The 25,070-nt window shown below is 38.8% G+C and overlaps 1 protein-coding gene across 4 annotated transcripts; it reads right to left on the bottom strand.

The window, feature by feature from the left end:
- Positions 1 to 2,022: 2,022 nt before the first annotated feature.
- On the bottom strand, positions 2,023 to 23,394 carry LOC132153019 (serine/threonine-protein phosphatase 6 regulatory ankyrin repeat subunit B-like). 4 transcript variants are annotated; one of them, XM_059562124.1, is made up of 28 exons: positions 22,950 to 23,394; positions 17,990 to 18,073; positions 16,747 to 16,825; positions 16,371 to 16,441; positions 15,970 to 16,170; positions 15,259 to 15,346; positions 14,240 to 14,382; positions 13,935 to 14,147; positions 13,771 to 13,849; positions 13,560 to 13,674; positions 13,389 to 13,471; positions 12,596 to 12,713; positions 9,769 to 9,837; positions 8,603 to 8,743; positions 7,306 to 7,371; positions 6,882 to 6,993; positions 6,504 to 6,575; positions 6,033 to 6,234; positions 5,866 to 5,953; positions 5,240 to 5,357; positions 4,947 to 5,166; positions 4,745 to 4,832; positions 4,562 to 4,645; positions 4,112 to 4,257; positions 3,906 to 3,988; positions 3,457 to 3,536; positions 3,167 to 3,258; positions 2,023 to 2,799 (listed from the first exon to the last, which is right to left on the bottom strand). In XM_059562124.1, the coding sequence occupies exons 1-28, from the start codon at positions 22,974 to 22,976 to the stop codon at positions 2,555 to 2,557; spliced, it is 3,207 nt and encodes a 1,068-aa protein (XP_059418107.1). In that variant the 5' UTR covers positions 22,977 to 23,394; the 3' UTR covers positions 2,023 to 2,554. The 4 variants fall into 4 exon arrangements, with proteins under 4 accessions (XP_059418107.1, XP_059418108.1, XP_059418109.1 ...); XM_059562125.1 differs by having other exon boundaries at positions 12,596 to 12,659; positions 22,950 to 23,393; XM_059562126.1 differs by having other exon boundaries at positions 2,023 to 2,702; positions 22,950 to 23,393.
- Between the last annotated feature and the right edge of the window lie 1,676 nt (positions 23,395 to 25,070).

Genomic DNA, 25,070 nt, shown 5'->3' on the forward strand with positions numbered 1-25,070 from the left:
ATGATATTTAACTTTTATTGTCTGATCAGTTATGCATTTAGGACCTGTGCCCTGTTGCAATATACTTTGAAAAAGTCAAGTGGAAAACAGACCTGTTCTTTTCATTTTTGTAATGTATTTTCAAATGGATAAAAAAACACTCTACACAAAAATCTTGTTAAAACATTTTAATAGTCAAACAATTTATATAAAAGAAACTAGAGCTGACAAAAACCTTTAACATCGTAATGAAGGAACCATAATCTAGATTGTCACACATTTCAAAGCTTTTTTTTTCTGTTATAATACTGTTTGACTCATTCCTCTGCATCCTCCCATTCACAAACCATCTAATTTAAGAAAAGAAAATCAACCATGTGCTGCTGTTATACGACAGTTGTGTGCAATATTTGCTCTGGTGATGATGATGTCCATGAGCTGATAGGTACAAAGACTGTTTTCTATTGTAAATCACACACTCATAGGCGCAAACATCAGGACTTGGTAAAAAAAAAAAAAAAAAACATATACTGATATAATCTACCCAAATCTGAAAATGCAGAACAAGGCACTGGACACGGTGGAGAAACTGGCACATTGTGGACAAAGGCAAACAGACAAGCATTTGCATTTTGAATTGGTTTTAGAAAGTTTCTGACAGGCAAGATATTAAAACACCATCTTAGCTAAAAACTCTTTATCTTTTGAATATGTATTTCTGAATTACAAATCTTTTTTTTTTTTTTAAAGGATTGATATTCAACAAGTGCAAATTATAAAAAAAAAAAAAATCAGAAGGAAAGAAAAAAGAAGACATGGAATGTTATTATATTCCATTTTTGAAATGAACAGTTCACCCCAAACTCACAATTCTGTCATTATTAACTTCCTCTCATGTTACTTACACCGCTTATGCTGTTTTTTCTGTTCATGAGACACAAAAGGAGAAGTCTTTTGAAGCAATACATTCGTTTTGTGTGAGGAACAGACTAAAATTGAAGTCATTATTGACTGATAAACTCCCCTTCAGTGAGCTTTTGACTGCTGCTCTCTGGAGTTCAGAGTCCAATCACAGATTGTTCTTTTGAACTGGTTCTTTTTGATGATTTGAACCAACAGCTCACTGAAGGAAGAGATTATTAGTGAATTCAAGCTTTAATTTGGGCCTCTTTCTCATACAAAGCATTTGTATGATTTCAGAAGACTTGGAATAGAGTACGTAGCTCTTCTGGAGGTATTTCTTTGTCATTTTTGGAGCTTGACACACATCGTCACTATGAACTGTTGGTGTATTGAAAGAGCCACATTAAGATAATTTCACTTTTGTGTTCCACAAAAACAATGACACGAGTAAACAATGGCAGAATTATAATTTAGGTGTGAACTATTCATTTAAGTACCCATTTACTCCTATACATAAGTGCATACAATTGTAGTACCATTGTTATCTAAAGGTTAATAAATATCGGTGCAGGCTTGAGAACATCCTGGTTCACATAACATGCCATGACCTGTCACTAGAATCTAAAATTCAACCTGATTAAGTATTATTTAAACGCTGTCTCTATGTCTGAGAAGGAACCTAGTGACAAAGTGTCACACTCCAAAAGCGTCAGATGTAAGTTTAGACTATCAAGGCCTAGAAATCTACTTATATCTATGGAATAAAAATGCTCTTTTCACAATATAAATCTCGAGAGCCTTCTATTCACAATGTGTCACATACAATGTGTGAAGTTTAACTGGTGTACGATCTGGAAATGTAGTACTTGCATTGTATTTTCATCACATTACACTGGGTTTCATGTACTTTCCATCTAACTTGTCTTTAAGGCTGAAATACACTACACAACTTCACAAATCTGAGCAGATTTTTAAAATGTTAGTCATCATAAACTTGTAACAGGTAACAGTGAAAAACTGGACATCATACACTAAACGACTGAGGATCACACACTAACAGACGTTGTTCAGAACACAACAAACTCACACACAAGTGTTTGACTTGTTGCTAGAAGATGCATGACAAACAAAAACAATATGTAAAATCTGTCACATCAAATCTGCAATACGGCTCTGACTTTTGGCAACTGCACTGATTCATCAGGGCACAAACTTAGGAAAAAGTTGCATAGTGTATTCCAGTGTTTACTTACAAATAAATACTAAGTGAGATTGGAAACAGTGACGCCAATTCCCCTGTAGGTCCAAAAATTAGATTTCTCGTTTGGTCCCACAGTGACAACACGGGTGAACTTCCACATGGTTTGTGCTTTCAAAAGTCCACAGACTAAGACACACCACGCCACGCATTTTACATTCTCATCCTTCAAGTGTGAGAAGTCAGTCAGCATTTAGCAATCTATCATTATCAATCAGCCTGTGTTAAAAAGAGATTCAAATGGCTTTCGACGAAATCTCCCGTGCAAACAAGTGTGGCAGAACAAAAGTGTACCGTGACTGCTATATGTTATAATCTCTTGTTTCCATAATCAAAAATCCATACAACTTCTGCAAGGTTCATGACGATCTGTCCTTTAAAAACTAACACCAGAGCCTCTAGAAGGAGCCGGGGTCAAAATGTCTCTGAGTCCGAGTCGTTTTCAGTGGTCGTGCCCTCGCTGGAGGGGCAGGAGGGGTCCCGTGGACTGCGGGGGTCTTGGGGGCTCTTGGCCTGGCGGGGCAGAGATTTCAGCAGGGAACCTGGGGAAGGAGCTCCAGAGCTGCAAGGGGAGCAGAAAGGCATCATGGTAGCCAGAATGAGAGCCAGACAGTCAGCCACTTCCCTGCTGGGAGCGCAAGCCAGAGCAGGGGTGAGACCTGCGGGGAAAGACAGCCAAAGAGCAAGATATACAGGAAAGGGGATGGGAAAGCAGAAAGAGGTGAAAGGAGAGATGGAGCGGTGGAACAAAAGGACAGTGGTGGGGAGGTGATGGACGAAAGCACCATTCCATTAGTGCCTCACTAGATATGCAGCCAAACACATGGTCACGGGGCAAAAGGGGACATGCATGACACCATCAAAGCTTTGAAAGCTTTGCTAAAGAAGTCAGGGACTGCTTTAGCAAAAGCCTCTATGTCACTAACAAAAGAAGAAGAATACAGAGACAGGCAGAGAGCGATCCACATACACTATCAATCTCTGCTTAAACTAAATCTGCAGAGATTTTAGTTTCAGGAAACGCACCATTCTCATCTAGTACTTGAACACTGGCCCCACGAGAGAGCAGCTCTTGCACTGTCTGCTTCATCCCACTGCGAGCAGCCAAATGGAGAGGTCTGGGGAAGTGAACGAGAAACAAGTGAGCATCAGTTGCTTCTTTCTATCATTTCTAAGAGCATGGCACAAACGACATCATGGGTTTGAATCCCAGGGAATGCATGAAGTGATAAAATGTATTCCTTAAATGCAAGACAAGTTGCTTTGGATAAAACATCTGCCAAATGCATAAGTGTAAATATAATAGGGGAACTTACGTTTGCAGTGCAGCGTTGGTAGCAACGAGGGCAGAGTCTGGAAGTTTTCCAAGAATGAGCAATGCACATTCCTCCATTCCCTGGACAGAGAGCAAGCGGGAAAAAAAAAAACAAGAAAATTATCAAAAAAAAGTTGTTTTTTATATCTGGCACAATTTTTGTTTGATAATTATATGACATTTTAAAACCCTCTGATTACAGTCACACATAGATGTCTGCATACCTTAAATGTTTTTTTTTTCTGTTTTTGAACAGACCAAATTATTATAATAAACATCAATAAAATATGATATTGGATTGAGTAGATATAATGAAAACCTTTGTTTCAGTGAACTATATAGTTTATAATTTCTTTGTAAAATTATGATAAATTATAAAAATTATTATAGATAATTAATTATAAAAATTACAGAGACTGATGACCACAGCATGCAATGGGCTATACTTACATTACTGCAGGCTAGATGGAGTGCTGTATTGCCCTTCTGGTCAGTCAGATTGAGGTTCACGTTGGAAACAGTAAGTAAATCTTCTGTTTAAAACATGCCACACTTTGCATAAGCGCATTCAGTTGAGTCCATTTTCATACTTCATTTATACAAATGAACAGAGGCATAATGCAAATAAAAGGCATGAAAATGTGTTGAATACATACCTACAACCTCGACCCTTCCTTTCTCTGCTGCCATAATCAGGGCACTGCGTCCTGATTGGTCAACCTCATCCACAGATGCATTATGGGCCAGGAGAAGCTGAACACAGTCTACGTGGCCAGCGAATGCAGCTGCGTGGAGAGGGGTCCTGAAAAATAGAGACAGCCGTGTTTAATAGATTTATATAAAAAACATTAAAAAACTGATTAGGCACATTCCACTTGCCATTTAAAATCTTACACTGGTCTGTTTCTCAGGACTATCTTAAATTTTCCAAGCCAGAATACTGACATTTAACTGTGTGCATGAAGGTGTATGAAGTCCGCTCTCAAGTTCTCAAATGTGTATAGATTTTATTTAAAAAAGATATAATAATAATTTTGGAACCACTGTATGTACAAATCTATTTTATTCTAATCGGTTTTGTCTTTCTTGACATATATCAAACTAACCTGCCCTTGGAGTCTTTGCAAGTTACAATCTTAGATCCCATGGCTTCTAATAAAAGGCTGGCACAGGTCTCATGGCCATTGACCCTGCAGGACAGAGGATTCAGAGACAGACATGTTGAAACAGAGAAAAAAAAAGTCCAAAAGAAGACAGGGATGAAGAAAACAATCTCACAGCAGACATACACAGCACAGTGCAGCGGGGTGAAGGGGTTCCCATCAAAGTGACGAAAATCTCTTTGTTCAAGTAAGACCTCCACACAACCCTCATGACCTAGAACACATACAGACACAATGCCAGTCCACTATAATTCACCAAAGCTACATTCCATTTACTGATAAATAAAAGCGTCTTTTTAAACTCATAATGGAGACTGTTGAAACCAACCATAGTAACAGGCCCAGTGTAAAGGTGTGTATCCCTGGTTGTCTCGGAATTGGGGTATCGGGGGTTCAGAACACGCAATATTGAGCAATTCGCTCAACCAGGATGCGTGACCCCTCGCCGCAGCCAGGTGGATAGCTGTCCGCCCCTTGGAGTCCCCCTGCAGCACGGATGCCTCCAGCTCCAACAGGGACTGAACACATTCCTCCTGTCCACACAAGAGCTGATAGAAAGAGAGAGAGAGTTTTTAAAAATGCCTTTTTATGTTGCACTTGAATCAAGATCAGGAAACTCACCCCCAGGTGAAGCGCAGTCAGACCTTGATGATCAGCCAAGTCCACACTGGCCTCACGCTCCAGTAGAAGAGACACAGCATCCACATGACCCCCCAGTACTGCCAGCATTAGAGGGGTCCTGCAGACACAAACACACATATAACGAATTCCCATTAACGCACACTCACCTGCAAGAATATCTTTAATTGTGTTCAGTTGGTCAGCCATTATTAAATCAATCAATAATCATGTCCATGGGTAAATTTTTCTCATAATATTAAATAAATTAGGGAGTTGATTCATTTTATTATTCGTATTCGTATGAAGTGTGTTCGGGTTTGATTTTGGTACACCAATTGAGATCCTCAATATTAATTTATTGCAGAAAAATAGTTATATGCATTTTAAAATTCATTAGTTGCATAGTAATTTAAGAACAATTTAGTCAGCAACTTTTTATGGGGAGCAATTGGGTAGCTTTTGTTTTAAAATTAGTTTGTTTGACTTTTGTTATTTAATTACTTCAGCTTGCCAAGCTACAATACCCTTAAGCTGAGAAGTAATAAGACATGACACACTGATTCCACTCCAAAATCTCTGTGACATTATGATGAAAGATTTTTAGAGTTATTAAATGGACTACTCACTGTCCCTGAGAGTCCACTGTATCTACCAGATCTGCATTATCAGAGTCTTCCAGCAGGAGGCGCACACATGATGTATGACCATTCATTACTGGAAACAAACAAGAGTGGATTAAATACTGCATGAATGTGTACAACTGTGTAATATCCCCCACACACAGATGTAATACCTGCAAGGTGAATAGGTGTACGTCCTCGGATAGTATCTCTGCTTTTCGGCGAGGCCCCATGGTTCAGAAGTGTCAGAGCACAGTCAGTGTGGCCCCTGAAGGCAGCAAGAGCTAATGGAGTCCGGCCCACCTCATCCACCTGATCCACCTCGCAGTGACCCTCCAAGAGCACTTCTAGAGCCTGTGCATGACCGTGGTACGCCTGGAAAAAAAAGACCAACTGTCTGAAAATATCTTTCACATATTTCAGTGAGGTTAGGGCCTGTCTGTAACAATTAACCTTGCAACGTTTAGTATTAAAAACATGCAAGCTATGCTTTCTTATGCAAAAGTGTGCTTCAGGATGCTTAAGTGTTCACAGTGATAGCCTTGGTATTGATATATGCCATTGATAAAGTGTTATGATTTGTTTTTAGCATGTTGTTATGTGGCTGTTAGGAAGTGGTTGTAAAGGTGTAAATTTGGACTCACGGCCAGATGCAACGGGCTCCTGGTTTGGCTGTTCTCTATCTCATCTTGTTGGTTCTCATCTTTGTCCAAAATCTGAAATCAATTTTAATCTGGATTACAGCTGTTCTCATCAAACCCAATAAAAAGCTGTTCTGAATTCAACTGGAACAAATTCATTCTTGCACAATAAACATATGCAGTGCACCAGGCGTACAATAGGTTCAACAGACAGCAGGCATTAGCAAGCACATTATTTTACAACATGACTGGACTACCACAAACCGAACTAAAGTCATTTGCATGTTAAGTTACACATTTAAATCTACAGTAGAGACAGATGTAGGAGTACAGATGGAGGAAGTGCCCTGAGGCACTCACTGGACATATTTGTGTCCTCACCAGTTTCAGACAGTGTCTGTGGCCGAACGCTGCAGCATAATGAACAGCACTGTAATCTTGGTTATCTTTGAGTGATGGGGCGGCACCATGCTGCAACAGGAACTCAAGACACCTGCGCACAAAAATATTAATATATATTCAAATACACACACACATACCATAAAAAATGCAACTAAAAAAAGATAATGTCAAATTATGTATGTACACTACTGTAGAAGTGGAGTGAGGAGTGAAAATACATTTAGTTTGTCCCAGACATGAAATGATGAGGTAACAGACGCACGCAGACACAAACACCCAATGTTTTGGCATCAGACCAGCACACATGTAAACAGCACGAGAGACGGTGAGACAAGGAGGGGGGACACAGAATTGAGGCTGAGCAGACACGGGCCGTTCTGCTCTTTAACTCCAGAAAACTCACAGAGCTGCCTCCTTCTCCCTCTCGGCTTGAACTCCATCACTCTCTGGTTCCAGGACCACACGCCGCCTGCAGAAAAATCACACACACCTCACAAATCTTACACACAGATCATCCTTACTCAACAATAACTCTTAATTTTTTTTTAAGTTGTAAACAAAACTGTATTACCATTAACTGAAATAATATTAGTTTTATTACTAACTATACAGCCAATGTTGGGGCAGCTGTGGCCTGGTTAGAGTCTTGGACTAGTTACCCGAAGGTTGCCAGTTCGAGTCTCAGTGCTGGTAGGAGTTGGGGGGGGGGGGGGGGGGGGGGTGAATGAACACTCTCTTCCACCCTCAATACCCATGACAGAAGTGCCCTTGAGCAAGGCACTGAACCCCCAGGTGCTCCCCGGGCGTTGGATCAATAGCTGCCCACTGCTCCGGGTGTGTGTTCATTGCTGTGTGTGTGCACTTGGATGGGTTAAATGCAGAGCACCAATTCCGAGTATGGGTTACCATACTTGGCAAATGTCACGACTTTCACTTTTTACATACTTTGTAATTAATAATAATACACGAGAGTAAATATTGATATAATTCAATAGTTTAATAATAATTTGATATGTTACATGCAGTAAGTCTGTGGTATCATGGTGTAAATTGAATCAATTACGGTTATCGTCTCATTACTTCTTTGTGCCGGTGAATTCTGGCACATAATCTAATTAAACTAAGCAAAAAAGGTGTTTCCGTATGCCATATAGAGTCGACGTCCAACCCTTTTGTCTTTGCGCATAAACTACCCCAATGATAGGAGACTTAAAAATAGCCTGTGGTTGTCATGGTAACACAAGTGTAGCTGCTAGCAGTCTCTGGAGATGCTAGGGACTGACACCGCACTCGTTTTCACCTGCTGTAGGACTACAGCTGCCTGTGTCTAAATCACTTAATCGGGTTAGAAATGCATTTACAATTGTCAATTACATGTTGTTTGGCCACAGCTAGCTCCATTTCTGCATGGTAAACAATTCATGTGGAGATATTTTGACCACCAGTCAAGGTGTATTTCACTCCACCATCCCACCACTAAAAGTACAAACTTCGATTAAGGTGAAAGATGGTTTAGACTTATGAGCTGCAGATATTTCCAGTGAAATCCCTCGTAATATCTTGCTGCAATATAAGTCTATTAGTGTAAATGTTTATTTTAGCAAACTGAAGGACAAATCCATTTTTTATTGAATCTTTATACTTTATAAAGAATGGAGGAGAAAATCACAGATGTCGCCGTTTGTGTAAATGTTGTGTACCTCCTGTCCAGGTCCGAAGCAGCAGCGTAGTGCACAGCAGAGCGCCCCCACTGGTCAGTGGCATTAATGCAGGTACCGCAGGACACCAAAGTCTCCAGACACTGAAAGTGCTGGCTAGCTGCTGCATAGTGGAGAGGGGTCCTGTCAACACCCACAAGTCACGACAAAAGAGAGGGAGAGAAAAAAGAATTTGACAAAAATTAAGAAAGTTTCAGTTTCAGAGTACAAACAAATTCCACAAATTCCAGCTGAGAAAATGTAAAAAAAAACAAGCACAAAAAAACAACATATATATATTTATTTATAATTAAATGACTCAAACGATTAATTGCGATTAAATCGCATCCAAAATGAAAGTTTTTTGTTTACATAATATATATGTGTATGCTGTGTATATATTTAAGAAAAATATGTTGTTTATATATTAAATATATTTATATATAAGAATATTACTATATAAATATATAAACATAAATATTTTCAAAATATACACAGTACACATGTACTATATATTGTAAACAAAAACTATTATTATGGATGTGACTAATAGCGATAAATCATTTGACAGCATTAGAAATTATCAATATTAAAATGCAAATAAATCTGAATATATGTGGTTGAAATGTTACTATTCGCCAAAAGGATGACAGAGTTTCCGTTAAGTTAGCATTTTAAAAAGCTTAACAATTATAATATTATTTTGACTTAATGTCACAGTCATGGACTTCTGTTCCTCTTGTGTTATCCCTATTTGGTCATGTTCCGTTCCTCGTTTTGTTAATTGATTAATGCCCACCTGTTTCCTTTCATCTCATTACTTTCCTTGTGTTTAATAACCCTGTCTGTTCAATTCCTTCTTGTCCGCTATTAATGTGATGTTTGTATGTTTGAAGATCTGTGTTTGGTTGTGCCCCTGCTCTCCTGTGGATTATTAAAAGTAGCCTTTCTATATCTCCTTCATTGTGCGCTTTACTCTACATACCTACACATATACACTTAATGCATAACAAATCTTTAAAAAACATGTTGGTAACATGCACTGAATAGCACAGATATATTTAGTACTGAATGTTTATTAGCACAACTCCAGCTGAGGAGAGCACAGAAATTAAAAATGAATAAAAAATTATCCCTATGTAAATGTCTTGCTTTTACCAGGAACTTACCTTCCATGTTTGTCCCTGCGGTTATGATCGGCTCCACTGCTGAGCAATAGCTTCACACATTCCACATTACTGAGAGATAAAAAAAAAAAACTTTGCCATCAGCATGAGTATAAGGAAAGATAACAGGTCCAATAATACCAGCATTTTTCTAAACAACGGACAATGAGGTAGTCATTAGTTTTTGTATGGTATTCATACATAATTGGGTATATATAACTTCATGGCTACAATCCACATGATACAACAGCAGTTATAAAACGTCCAATCAGAAACAGAATAAGTAGACAGACCCCCTGTAGAAAAATCACAAAACTCAATATAAAGTCGCACCATTAAAAGGTCCAGTCTCCTTATTGGTAAAAACTCTGCATCAGTCTATTTCTCTACAATGTGTATACACACATGAACAGTTTTTAAGTTTGATTTCAGCTAAGCTAAATTCATACATACATACATACATACAAACATATATACACACACACACACACACACACACACATATATATATATTAATATATGTATGTATGTATGCATATATATATATATATATATATATATATATATATATATATATATATATATATATATATATATATATATACAGTCGTGGCCAAATGTTTTGAGAATAACATAAATATTAGTTTTCAAAAAGTTTGCTGCTAAACTGCTTTTAGATCTTTGTTTCAGTTGTTTCTGTGATGTACTGAAATATAATTACAAGCACTTCATATGTTTCAAAGGCTTTTATCGACAAATTACATGACATTTATGCAAAGAGTCAGTATTTGCAGTGTTGGCCCTTCTTTTTCAGGACCTCTGCAATTCGACTGGGCATGCTCTCAATCAACTTCTGGGACAAATCCTCACTGATAGCAACCCATTCTTTCATAATCACTTCTTGGAGTTTGTCAGAATTAGTGGGTTTTTGTTTGTCCACCAGCCTCTTGAGGATTGACCACAAGTTCTCAATGGGATTAAGATCTGGGGAGTTTCCAGGCCATGGACCCAAAATTTCAACATTCTGGTCCCCGAGCCACTTAGTTATCACTTTTGCCTTATGGCACGGTGCTCCATCGTGCTGGAAACTGTTGTTGGATTGTTGAAAGAAGTTTCTGTTGGAGGGTGTTTTGGTACCATTCCTTATTCATGGCTGTGTTTTTGGGCAGAATTGTGAGTGAGCCCACTCCCTTGGATGAGAAGCAACCCCACACATGAATGGTGTCAGGATGCTTTACTGTTGGCATGACACAGGACTGATGGTAGCGCTCACCTTTTCTTCTCCGGACAAGCCTTTTTCCAGATGCCCCAAACAATCGGAAAGGGGCTTCATCGGAGAATATGACTTTGCCCCAGTCCTCAGCAGTCCATTCACTATACTTTCTGCAGAAGATCAATCTGTCCCTGATGTTTTTTTTGGAGAGAAGTGGCTTCTTTGCTGCCCTTCTTGACACCAGGCCATCTTCCAAAAGTCTTGGCCTCACTGTGCATGCAGATGCGCTCACACCTGCCTGCTGCCATTCCTGAGCAAGCTCTGCACTGGTGGCACTCCGATCCCGCAGCTGAATCCTCTTTAGGAGACGATCCTGACGCCTGCTGGACTTTCTTGGACGCCCTGAAGCCTTTTTACAAGAATTGAACCTCTTTCCTTGAAGTTCTTGATGATCCTATAAATTGTTGATTTAGGTGCAATCTTAGTAGCCACAATATCCTTGCCTGTGAAGCCATTTTTATGCAACGCAATGATGGCTGCACGCGTTTCTTTGCAGGTCACCATGGTTAACAATGGAAGAACAATGATTTCGAGCATCACCCTCCTTTTAACATGTCAAGTCTGCCATTCTAACCCAATCAGCCTGACATAATGATCTCCAGCCTTGTGCTCGTCAACATTCTCATCTGAGTTAACAAGACGATTACTGAAATGATCTCAGCAGGTCCTTCAATGACAGCAATGAAATGCAGTGGAAAGGTTTTTTTGGCAAATTTTCATGGCAAAGAAGGACTATGCAATTCATCTGATCACTCTTCATAACATTCTGGAGTATATGCAAATTGCTATTATAAAAACTTAAGCAGCAACTTTTCCAATTTCCAATATTTATGTAATTCTCAAAACTTTTGGCCACGACAGTGTGATTGTAGAGTCACACTGAAGGCATCAAGGGCTATTTGACCAAGAAGGAGAGTGATGGGGTGCTGCGCCAGATGACCTGGCCTCCACAGTCACCGGACCTGAACCCAATCGAGATGGTTTAGGGGTGAGCTGGACCGCAGACAGAAGGCAAAAGGGCCAACAAGTGCTAAGCATCTCTCGGGGAACTCCTTCAAGACTGTTGGAAGACCATTTCAGGTGACTACCTCTTGAAGCTCATCAAGAGAATGCCAAGATTGTGCAAAGCAGTAATCAAAGCAAAAGGTGACTACTTTGAAGAACCTAGAATATGACATATTTTCAGATGTTTCACACTTTTTTGTTATGTATATAATTCCATATATAATTCCACATGTTAAATCATAATTTTGATGCCTTCAGTGTGAATCTACAATTTTCATTCTCATGAAAATAAAGAAAACTCTTTGAATGAGAAGGTGTGTCCAAACTTTTGGTCTGTACTGTATGTGTGTATGTGTGTGTGTGTGTGTGTATATATGTATGTGTGAATTTAGCTTAGCTGAAATCAAACTTAAAAACTGTTCATGTGTGCGTATATATAGTAAGCTTAGCCAACACCAGCACAACTCCATCTGATCAGACACATATTTTTTTCTACAGTCCAACAGGCAAAATCCAGATCTGCAAGAAAGACAGAAAGACAGACAGACTCACCCGCCAGCAGCAGCAACGTGCAGACACGTCCTTCCCAGGTTGTCTGGTGTATCAATGTGGAAGCCTGCAGACAGGACCGAATCATTACTGAGAGGGCACATTATTCTATACATCCATCCTGTAGAGGAATAGAAGTATGGGGAGGGAGGAAGGATGCCATGCAAGGAAGAGGAGAGTGTCTCCACACCCAGAAGCAGACAGCCACAGTGTCAGACCGCAAGAGGGGAAAGAATGACACGGGGGGAGAGGAGTCCAAAAAAGAGACAGTGTGAAAGAAAGAGACAGAGAGAAAGAATGTTAGTTCAGGAAAAACAAAGACAGTGCACAGAGGATAGACACGACAAACACACATCGCTTACAGAGGTGAAAACACAAATGTGTGCAACCAAGCAGAACAATTCAAAAGAACAGATATAGCATCTACAATCTAAAACAACAAACCAACAATCAAGAGTCAAGAGTTAATAAAGCACACAGATATAATGACATGTCAGACCTAAGCAAAGAGACATGAGGAAAATTCATGCCCATCAATTCAGAGACAAAAATTCAAACTCAACATAAAAACCTACATTACAAAAGGAAGCATTCCTTTTATGAAAGTCATTAATAAAGAGGAAGTTTTTCTGAGTCACATCAACTTGAGGGGTATCTCATGGTTCAGTACTTCGTCCCTTCCTCATCTCAAAATAGACAATATTTTTTGTATTTAGCCAAAAATGGTTTCCGCCAGGTTTCCAATGTAATATAAAGGTAGTGCAACTGTAGATTGATTCGAAGGTGTAGTCTGTACCCGAGGAGAGAAGCTTCCGGCAGCAGTCAGCATGAGCATTCAGAGCAGCCAGATGCAAAGGAAACATGCCATGTACCCCTCTTCTGCAGAGAAGGAAAGAGCATATCAGAAACAACAAATAATCATGTTTTACCATGATTTTTTAATAAGGATCCAAAGACAGGGTCAAACCTGGTGCAGTCAGCTCCACTCGTGATTAGAGTGTTTATTAAAAGTTCATGGCCGTATCGTGCAGCGACATGCAGTGGAGTGTTTCCATCCTTATCGACACAGTCAATCTCTCCACCTGTATCGGAAACACACACTTGTACTCTCAGTGTACATGCAAATCAGTCACGGGGGAAAACTAAGCTTTTAGTAGAGCTAAAAAAAAAAGTTCTACCATTTTGGATGAGTGTCTGGGAGCGTGTGAATCGTCCATGAACTGCGGTCAGATGAAGAGGGCTTTTCCCATCACGACTCTGAGGAAACATCAGGAAATGTTTACTGGCATACAGCACACAGGATTTGGACTGTCTGTCCATATTCGGTCCTAGATGGACATACCTTGACATTGACATCAGCTCCGCTGTTGACCAGGAACTCCAGACACAGCGCACCATGAGTGGACGCAGCAGCAAAGTGGAGTGGTGTGAAGCCCTTGTTATTCGGATAACTGACATTGGCACCATAGTCGATCAGCTCACTGACCACTGCATCTTGTCCATTAAAACAGGCCACATGCAGCGCTGTGTTTCCAAAGGCATTGGCTTCATCTATCTATGAGAAAGCATGCAATATAATAGTCAGCTCAAACTAGATGTTTTTCCCATGCTTGCTTCCCTATATGTATCTATTCTTTTCCTGGGTACCTCCACGGCCAGGCTGAGCAGGTGTTTCACCACAGCGATCTGACCTTTGGAAGCAGCTGCGTGTAGAGGCGTGTATCCCCTCTTGTCCTTGCAGCTGATCTCGGCCCCTTGACTCACTAGTAAACACACTACATCTAAGTGACCTGCAGGAGTATAAAGAGAAGCTCATGAACACTTCAACACAGATTTAGCAGATTAAACGAATAGTTCACCTAAAAAAAAAAATTCTGTTATTAGTTACTTTCCCTCATGTTGTTTCCAACCCATATGACTCGCTTCTGTAGAACACAATAGGAGATGTTTTCCAGAATATTGACTGTGTAAGTGTCCATTGTCTGTCAAGCTCCAAACACCATAAAAACTCCATAAAACTATTTCATATGACTTCACATAAGTCTCAAAATAAGTCTTCAGAAGACTTATTGTGCATAATTAGTATGTACATGTATGCAATATTGCCAACTAATAGTATCTAAATATTTTTTGTTTGCTTATATTTTGACTGTTTTTTGCTAAAAAAAAAATCGATTTCCAGGAGCATTTTAAACTTTATGTGCAAGCATCATTTTTCATGTAAAATTGTTACATTTTATCAATAAACTCAATTAAAATAATAATATACTATTGGCTGTTAACAATCAAATGAAACCAGTATTAACAAAATACATTTTTGAACTACAGAGATGACATAGAAGCTGCTTCTGAAGTGGCATTTAGATATCAGTGAATCATTCATTAAAAAGATTTGTTCAAAACAGCTTCAAAATGGCTGATTCATTCAGAAAGAAGCATGCCTTTATGAATGGGTTATGCACTCAAACGATTTGTTCAAAATCCCAGATTTGTTCTTTAACAAAATGCTAAATATCTCTCTTAGTCTTAGGGTGTTTTTTTTATAATTTTTTTTATGAGTGCCATACTTGATAAAGTCAGTTTGAACATCATTAAAACAACAATTCTCCTTTTGTGTTCCACTGGAAAAGAGCATACACGTCACAGTTAAAGTTTCAATCCCTCACCCATATATGCTGCCCAGTGTAGTGCACGGCAGTCTTTCTTGTCAAAGGCATTGATGTTGGCACCCTTGGCCAGGAGAAGGCTAACCATCTGAAAAGAAAAAGATATTTATAAAAGAAATTCAATAACAGTGATAAGAAAGAGATGGATAAATCAAGTCTCAATAGGCAGTAAAGCATGAGTCATTAATGCGTCACTAATTATGGGTCTCCTGAAGCTCATATTGTGTGCTGCGTGTTTGTGTCACAGTTTATATAATGACTTCTGCATTGCTGAGAACACAAGAAAACTCTAGTTATGTTGACAATGCTATGCAGGAAAATGTAAAAATCTAAAAGCCGTCACTGTCTCAGTCTTTTAACTTGCAACACTAGACTGCAGTGAAATAAAGTATGATCGGAGCCCTGCACATGACATGTGGGCAAAAATATATTTATTGTGGCCAAGACTTTGCTCCAACAAATTAAGAAGCTCATTTTAGTTCTACTGTGGCCACAATTTACTATTCATCCCCCCTTTAATTTAAATAATGAACGCAAATGAAGAATTTGTTTTAAAAAGAGCAGCGAAAATAGTAATTAGTGAAAGGAGAAAATTAGTTAATAATTTTTTAATTTGTGGATACAATATATACTTTTTCCCTTATGTCATATTTAGAGCTCCACAGTATTGCTATGAACTAAGCAAAAATGATTGGTTTCTACTTGCAGTACCTCCGTGTGCCCATTAAGGGCAGCGTGATGCAGGGCGGTGCGTCCCCCGCGATCTGAAACGTTGACGCTGCTCAGGAGCGGGATGATCACCGCAGCACAGCGCAGGGCCTTGTTGGCGGCAGCGACATGCAGCGGAGTCTGCCAGTTCTTATCCCTCGCGTTAACATCAGCAGAATGCCGGATCAGTACACGAACAGCATCCTAGATGTGTGCAAAACATAACAACAGCTATGACACTATATCGTGTACTTCAGGCCAGCTGCAATAGGATTGACCAGTCAGCATCCAGTGTTGGAAAAAGGAACTACTGCATATGATTAGCATTGTTATAAAGGCATCCTGCTGCGTGACAACATTACACAACATTCTAACATGAGTGTGTGTTTAACAACTTAGCCCACCTCGCTACGTGATGCCACTGCCCTGTGGAGTGGAGTCAACCACATGTTGTCTTTGGCATTGACCCGTGCCCCTAAAATAAAGTAGTACGAGAAACAACAAACAAATTTAAGGCTCAATATGCTGTATTTGTAAAGGGGTAGTTCATTCAAAAACTTACCCTCACTGCAAATCCATCCTTTATGTTCCACGACAAAAAAAAAAAAAAACACTTGGGTTTGGAATGAAATGTAATAAATGATGACAGAATATTTACTTTTGGGTAAACTATACCGTTAATGTACTTTAATGGCATTTAATTTATATGAGATGCTGTAAAGGTATGATGGAAGGGAGGTGGGAAAGGAATGGAGGGAGAGAGAAAGAAAGCAGCTCTACCTGAAACAATGAGGAGCTCTGTGATCTCAGCATCTCCGAGGAAGGCTGCTGCATGAAGGGGGGCTCGCTTCTCAGCGTCCTGAGAGAGAATGAAAAAAGACAGCTGGAGAGTCAAACACATGGACAGAAAGGGTGGAAAGATTCTGTTCAAAATCTAATCAAAATCAAGTCTTCTGCTCCATGTCTATTGGCTTTAAACCCATCTACATGAGTTGATACACATTCAGAATGTAATTTATTCCTGTGAGGGCAAAGCTGAATTTTCAGCAGCCATTAGGCCTACTCTTCTGTATCTTCAGGGTGACATAATCCTTCAAAAATCATTCTAATATGCTGATTTGGTGCTCAAGAAACATTTATTTTCATATGCAATGTTGAAAAACATTGTGCTGCTTACATTTTTTTGTGGAAAACCATGATAACATGATTTTCAAAGGATACTTTGATGAAAGCTTAAAAGACTGATGATGAAGTTCAAAAGAGTAGCATTTATTTGAAATAGAAATCTTTATAAATGTCTGTACTGTAACTTTTGATCAATTTAATGCATCCTTGGTAAATAAAAGGATTAATTTTACGCCAAAAAAATCTTACAGACGCTTAACTTTTCAATAGTAGCGTATCTTGGACTTAGAGATTTATAAGGGACAAATAATATTTTGCCAGTTGTGGGATAAACAAAAGTCTAATGGCTAATAAAAAACGGAAAAAAAAGGATGTGCCCTTCGATATGTCTTACCGCAACATGCTGTTTCAATAGGAAATAGGCTACATCAACACTAGAAAGACTAGAATGCAGTATAATGATTGCCTGTCATTGCAAGCGAGCCACAACAAAAGAGCATTGACTGGCTCTTTACGATCACTGATGGAGATGTCAGTGTGTACTAATGTGCCCACACACTTGCGGTGGTGACATCTCAACATGTCCATTGTCTGAACCTGTTTGCACATGCAGACTGAAATCGTGACTTTGACCAGCGGCTCTTTATAAAACATTTGGACAGCGAGCTAATTCTTGCTGGAGCCATTAGGGCGGACAAAGAGAGTCAAGTAGAACAAATAAATATTCTGGAAGAAGAATGGCCCTGAAAACTGTTTTGTGTCCTGTTGCCTTTACTGAGACAAAATGTATATAAATCTCTGGCTGTTGTCCATGGGATCCCTTGACTACTGCGCTGCAAGAAACAAAAAGATGAGATATAGTCATGTGAGAAGAAGAATAAAAGAACCTGATCCATACCAGTGCATTGACATCTTCTGATTTACATATGAGGACACGAATCTCATCGGGGTCTCCGTTAAAGATGGCTTGGACAAGGGGTGGCTGTGAAAGACAAGAGATTATTTAAACATGGTTTTTAGACAGCACTTTTAAGGTAACAAAGATTTAAACAGATCCCAAATGCAACCCACTAGAAAACCCAAGGAACCACCTATTAACACCCTAGCAACCACAGGGAAACACACTAAAAACCACTCAACATACAACAATGTCCTGGCAACCACCACAGCATTGTGGCAGCAACTATGCAAAGGCAAGCACCACGTTTCCATCAGAAAGTATACAGAGCGACAAGAACCTAGATTATTCTGGTGAAGATTACATAAACGTTATGTTTTATATCTTTGGAACAACTTTGTCATTCAAATGATCAGTTCTTGAATCAGCTTCTCAGCACAAATCTAGGCTCCAAAACCACACAGCTTTCACCATTTCCATGACATGGCGTCATTACAGGGAGCCCAAATCGAGCCCCAAAGAGCCCCGAGGAAGCTTTGCACTGTGGTCATTAAAGTCATGTTTCCGCTATGTAATTATCATCTTCAATCCTTGTTTATGGAGCAACTAAAATGATGCCAAATATATTTATAAACTGTATTTTCCTGAATTCAAGTGCCAAGCTTGATATATTCATATGGCAGCACACTGAAAATCACCATAATCTGACACATGCGTGGGACTATAGAAGTATAACACCGAGGTGGTTTGAGCCAAACTTGGCTGCATCTAAACTTCCAGTGTCTTTATCTGCAATAACCCCCACATCTCACTTCCTGTTGCTCTTTTTCACCTTCTCAGAAGCGATACAGAGGAAGCGTGGAAAGCATTTTCACTTCCGCTATACAACAGAACACATGCAGTCAAGGCAACATGCAAATGAACATACAGGGTACCTCAGGGCTCAACACTATGGATGGCGATTAAATCTGTAATGGAGTTACATTATTATTTTTTTATTTTTAAGAAATGTTTAATTAAAAACAACAACAACAAAATTCTGACACTTCAAAATATGCTTCTAAGAATAGCTTCTTTCACTATGATTTTCTCTTTAATAAGCACAACTACAAACAAACTCTCTGTGTAGACACAACAGGAGAAGTGTTGTTGAGATCTCTATTTTCAGCTGCAGAAACAGTCCATCACACACCCACTCACTTCAAACTCATTTCATCATCCGTATAAAACGATCTCTGCTGTGCCAATTCACCACAGGCCATCAGTCATTTTTAAATTAGGCTCCACCTTTACTGCAAGTCAACCATTTTTTTTTTCAATTTACTTGCTTTCTTTTATTTTATTTTTTAAAGACATTTGAGAAGAAACATTTCAAGCCCAAGGTGAAACATCTCCTGGGCTATGAAAGAGCACGTTCTAGGCATTTATACTTTCTTAGGGGATATCATATTCAAATCTTTCCAATAATAAGTTCAACAGTGAACCCCCAGGTTTCCTTCTCTTCGGAACATATTTAAATCAGGAGAATTCGCAACTACAACATTCAATAAATTTGAGAAAACAAAGGGCAAAAAAAAAAAAATCACATGCACAAGATCAGGAATGTAAAATGTATAACAGAGGTGGCCTTAAACACTCTCACACTGGCACCGGGCAACATGGGCCATCCTTATTGAGCACTTTTTTGAGAGCATTAATTGAATCTATGAGGATACAATGTTGAATTCTCTTAACTATGAGTTGTTGACTCTTTCTAGATCGCATGCACAACCCCACAGCTCTCCTCTTACTGGAAAGAGAACACAACAGCTGGTGACAACAGTGCTGTCTGTGTTATGGCAACGTAAACTTGGGGACGAGATTGCTGAGCGCTGGCACAAGCAGGGATCTGGATGCAGCTCATCACAAATGAGGACATTCCCAAACTCCCAGCACAGCTCCATGCCAAACTCTCAAACACTAAAGCCATTGTTGACATTCATTAGGCTACACAACCTCCTCCCCCGCCCCAAGCTCCACGTCCCCTATGGCCAATAGAAGTGAGCTGTACTTCTTTCTTAGCCAATGAGGGCTGGGGTTTCTTCACTTTTGACAGCTGGATCACTGCAGGCTCTTCTTTAAAACAAAGCAGACTGACTCCTTAAGAATCATGGGTCTAAAATGAGGAGTTGTTGATGTCGCACAATAAATGAAATGCGAAACTGAAATCTAGTTCCTTGTGACAGCATTTTAACCCTGACATTTAAGGTCAGCATTAAAATGGATATTTGTCCATGCATGCATGTTCATGCTTGCACTTGATCTTCTGGTGAAACACCAGACTTCTCTTTGCTGACATACGATAGACTTCTCCAAACATTTAGTCCAACTGACTACAAACTCACATTCAGATCTGCCTCCATCCAAGCAAAAACCGATGGATAGTAACAAAAAGGTTTTTTTTTTTGAGAAAATCTTTTTCACTCAGATGTCCATCACAATATTAAAGAATAGATCTGTTGCTATTTCATACATCACAACTTTAGATAGACCATCCATTCTGCAGATCTACAGATTTAGGGGTTTTGTTGTAAGCTCTTCTGGATAAAATGTAAACTGAAAGAATCGAAACTTTGTTTTCTGGAGGGTAAAAACAAAAACTGTAACAAAGTGCATTACAGAACTCTTATGGACTGATGTGTAAGGCGTAAACACGCTATCCTCTATTTCCTCCCTCTCGGGTGCTCTGAACTTGTGTCATGTGACCCTCCGAGACTACAAAAAAACGTGAGAATCAAACTGATGAGGAAATGTGGAAATCAAACTGTACACAAGACCAGAATGACGCTAAACATTACTGACACTCAGAACACTTAGTGTCACATATAAACTTTTCCAAAATAACTGTCCTGGGTTTAATGCAAGTGACTCCAAAAATAATTTCAACTTGTGTCTTAGTCCGTAAAAACAAACAAGACATGAGTTTACATTAATGCACTTTTAATGGAAGTCTAAGGGGCAAGTCACTGCTCCAAGATAAATGTTAAAATACAAATGCTCTTTACTGCCAGTCTGCCACAAGACTTTACAACAGTATATGCATGTGATGTTCCTCATTTGTAGGCCGCTTTGGATAAACGTGTCTGCTAAATTAACTTTAAATGTAAATAGGTGTTAAACTATTATCCAATCTTTCAACTCATGTCATGACAGAGAAAAATTCACTCACTTCAACAAATTATTTAAGTGTACCTAAAGCATAAATGTAGTTACACCAAAGTACAGCCACTTAAAACAGTAGTCCCACCACTAAAGACTGATTTGACTGATGGAGTAATAATTTAAAATAAATTATGAGAAAAACAGAATATAATAAATTACTGCAATTATTTACATTGTTGACCAGTCTTAAAACAAATGTAAAAAAATAAAAAATGAAGTGACACATGCTTGATTAACATCTTAAGCAAATTTATATACACGCATTTTGTATGAACAAATTAATTTAAGTGCTCTATCAAAGAAATGAGCCCTTTGGAATCTCTTGCCATTTTTGCAAGTGCATTACTGTGCACGCAATTTTTGTTTGCTATTACAAATTTAGTGATGAGTTGGCATTTTCTGTGGCAATTGACAACATGAAGCTGTAGATAGCTGAACTTGTTTGAATCCAAAACATAGCTTCAACCATGTAGTGTGCAAAGATTTAGTTGATTTTTTACTCTCTACAGTCTCACAGCTGAAAAATCTTTTTGACCCTGTCATGAGGTTCACGGGGCACCTTATAGACATCGAGTTACTTGTTGAAAGGACAACTTCCTAGAACATTTGCAATAGCATCTAGATATGACGGCATCACATGACCGTTAGGGAAATATGTCTACTCTACTGAAAAATCTACTCTGCTCACACTTTGTGCCCACCACATGAGACATGAAAAACGAATAGTTAGTGGATTGACTAGAATCAAAAGATGTAACATAATTTCAGGTTTGTGAAGTATAGTAGTAACATTCAATATATCACCAATGAAAATCTTATTATAGTGAATTCTGTCTTTTACTAACTAGAAATACTACACTGCAAACCCAAAAGCTTCGTTTGAAACTAAATTATTGCTATCGTCACAACAAAAGTTTCAAATAAGTGAACAACAGTGATGTTTGTGAGAAAAGGAACTTGACTATCTGAGCTTTAACTGGGTGGAGCTCAACCATTTGTTGGTATGCAACAAATACTAGTTAGTTAAAACAGAAATCTGACTAGGTGTGCTCATAATGATCATTCATTTGGGATGTTTTCTTCTCAAAACTTGTAATGGTGTGCAGATTAGTTTTAGGAGCCAAATCAACATCAGCATCATGACACACTACAGCAGACAGCAGGAAGTTTGTTCTCTCTAGATGAAAGCAGATAATTTTCCTTACACAAATGATGCAATAAATGAGAGCAACACTCACTTTGCTACTTTACCATAATTGTATCTCTGTTAAACTCAAATATGAAAGACATTCTTACACTGGTGTTGATAAAACACATATAATTAATAAAGCACTAAACAAAAATTGAACTTGTAAAGTGGAGCACTTTCTTATAAATAATTTCCAAAGTAGTATCAGATTCATGACTTGAACAAATTGCTCAAATATCCGTTTTTGACTTTCAGGAAGACGAGAATCTTCCCCCAAGAACTATGATATCATTTAAGTAAGATGCATGACAGCAGAAACAGACATGAGCACATTAAACACACTACTATGTGCTGTCATGCATTTTTAATATGCAATGCATATGCTGCACATACATCATGCAGTTTCAGCTGCAAGCATATATGGAGCATTACATATGCATATTGTGCATTCATTGAAAATGACATTTAATCATGTGCAAATCCCTCAGTTTCATCCAAGCAGTATGTCATCCTCCAAATAAAATTATCATTTTGCATATATGATGCGATCAAAAAACCTTGGTCAATTACCTGGTCGACTAGTTTAAGAACAGCCATATCATGTCATACTGCACATCCAAACTCTTTGAAAAAATCCGGAGGTGAAGATTACTAAAATCCAGAAGTGGCTGTGCGCTTTTTTCACGGAAGGGTGATGCTGCACAACGATGTGGCATCAAAAGCTTGCTTCCTGCTTTGCTGTGTCTCGCACCCTTCAGGGGCCCGGGGTGATGTGACGGCCGTGGCCGGCTCTGCAGGCGCTATCTTCGGTCAGCGGGAGCAGCTTTAGCCGCTGCCTCACCACCAGCGCTCCGAAGCTACGGGAAAGAGGAAAGGTGGAGGGAGGAAAGGATGCACAGGCTGCGGTAAACAATCCGCATTTACAAGGCAATGGCATCCACAGCGATGTCGATTTCAGACATTTACATCCCTCTCGCCTATGTTCTGCGTGATGCATTCATATTCCTTATAAGAAAATACAGGAAGTCAGAGTTTTTTGTATGCTTCCCCCTAGCTACAATTGGGAAGGCCTTACTTATGAATATTAATACGGGCACCCAAATTTTCAACAGATTGGCTAAAAGGCAGACGCTGTCAGAGTGGGCGCTGTTGGGATGACCAATGAACGATTCCTTACTGCGGATTTATGAATTAACTACTGTTTCATGAAGATAAATTAGGATGGGTGACTGGATGCTTCAAGGAGATTAGGATGGAATGTCATCGCAACCTAATTAATATTCATAAACTTTAGCGTCACCATAGTAGGATTCGTAGTTTCGTATCCTCCTCTGTATTTGATGCACAGAATTGTCAGTTCTTACGAAAAGCCATCATCATCGCCTCACCGACCTCTCGCTAGTCTGACGTACGAATGATTCATTCTAATGATTCGGTCACACTGATGACTCCGACGCATACGTGAATCATTTTATGAACCGACCTGTTCGAACAAACTGATTCGCTAAAATAAATTTGTTCTCAACACTAGTCCTCTCTGGTTACTCGCAGAATACATATATCTCGTCTTTTGGAGTATATACATTTACAATAAAATGCATTAATTATAATAATGTCGACAGTTATTCTGTTTGTAGCTTACGAAGTTAAAGAGAGAATATATAATATATATACTGAATATTGGCCAGTAATGAGCTAACTTCATGCTTGATGAATTCTAGAAATAATGACAAATGCAATTCAGTAAGATTCGATTCATTTTAAATTAAATTTACTGTAAATTAAAAACAGATAAAAATAAGTGTTAAGGTCAGGGATTTTAGAGTTTTAAATTGTCTTTATTTTTATTTTATTATTATTTAAGTTCTTGCTGAACCCTATGATTTACACAGATGGAAGGTTGCCACTATAATGCAATTCGCTTTTACAGCTTTCATTTTTGTTTATTTGCTGCTATTCTATATCTGTCTTATTGTCTGTGCAGTTGATAAATGACAGCTGTACATTCTTAAAGAAATGGAAAACAGGAACTTGCCCACAATGTCCCTGGAAGAAAGTGTGTTTGTTTGTCCTTTGCTGGATGACATCACCTAACAGACTGTGTGTGTGTGTGTGTGTGTGTCTGACTGATACAGAAGCTATATTTAAATAGGCATGAGAGTTTGGGCTGATGGGTCAAAAGGAGACCAATGGAAGTAGCTAGCTGTATGTGTACAGTTTACACACGAGGATATACTATAAAGTACACATTTTAATATTAAAGTCACTTCAAACACATTCCAGAACATAGTATAAACCTAGCTTTCTAGGCAAAAGGCTTTAGCTCTTTATCCAAATAATTATTTTATTTAAACTTTACAGACAAGGACCACTGACAAATTAAATGTTAAAGAGAACATTTTCAGTCAAGATCAGCCCAAGCATTCAGTGCAGTCCACAATTCAATTCATGGAAAACAGCAGATGTTATCAGAAAGGGTGGATGTAAAAATTACAAATTATGTATGAAATGTTCTAAAGTATGTCCTCGCATTTCTTTAGATTGAGAAAATCCAGAACCCTTATGTTTGTACAAAACCACAAATGGCAATCTTACATCTGCTGTGTTGTCCTAGCAGAATGTGGGAAATAAGCAAACAAAATCTCATATAATGAATGCATCTAAACCAAGATATATCATTTCACAAGGAAA

Source organism: Carassius carassius, chromosome 11 (assembly GCF_963082965.1).
Source record: "Carassius carassius chromosome 11, fCarCar2.1, whole genome shotgun sequence".
In the NCBI taxonomy this organism is placed as follows: domain Eukaryota; kingdom Metazoa; phylum Chordata; class Actinopteri; order Cypriniformes; family Cyprinidae; genus Carassius; species Carassius carassius.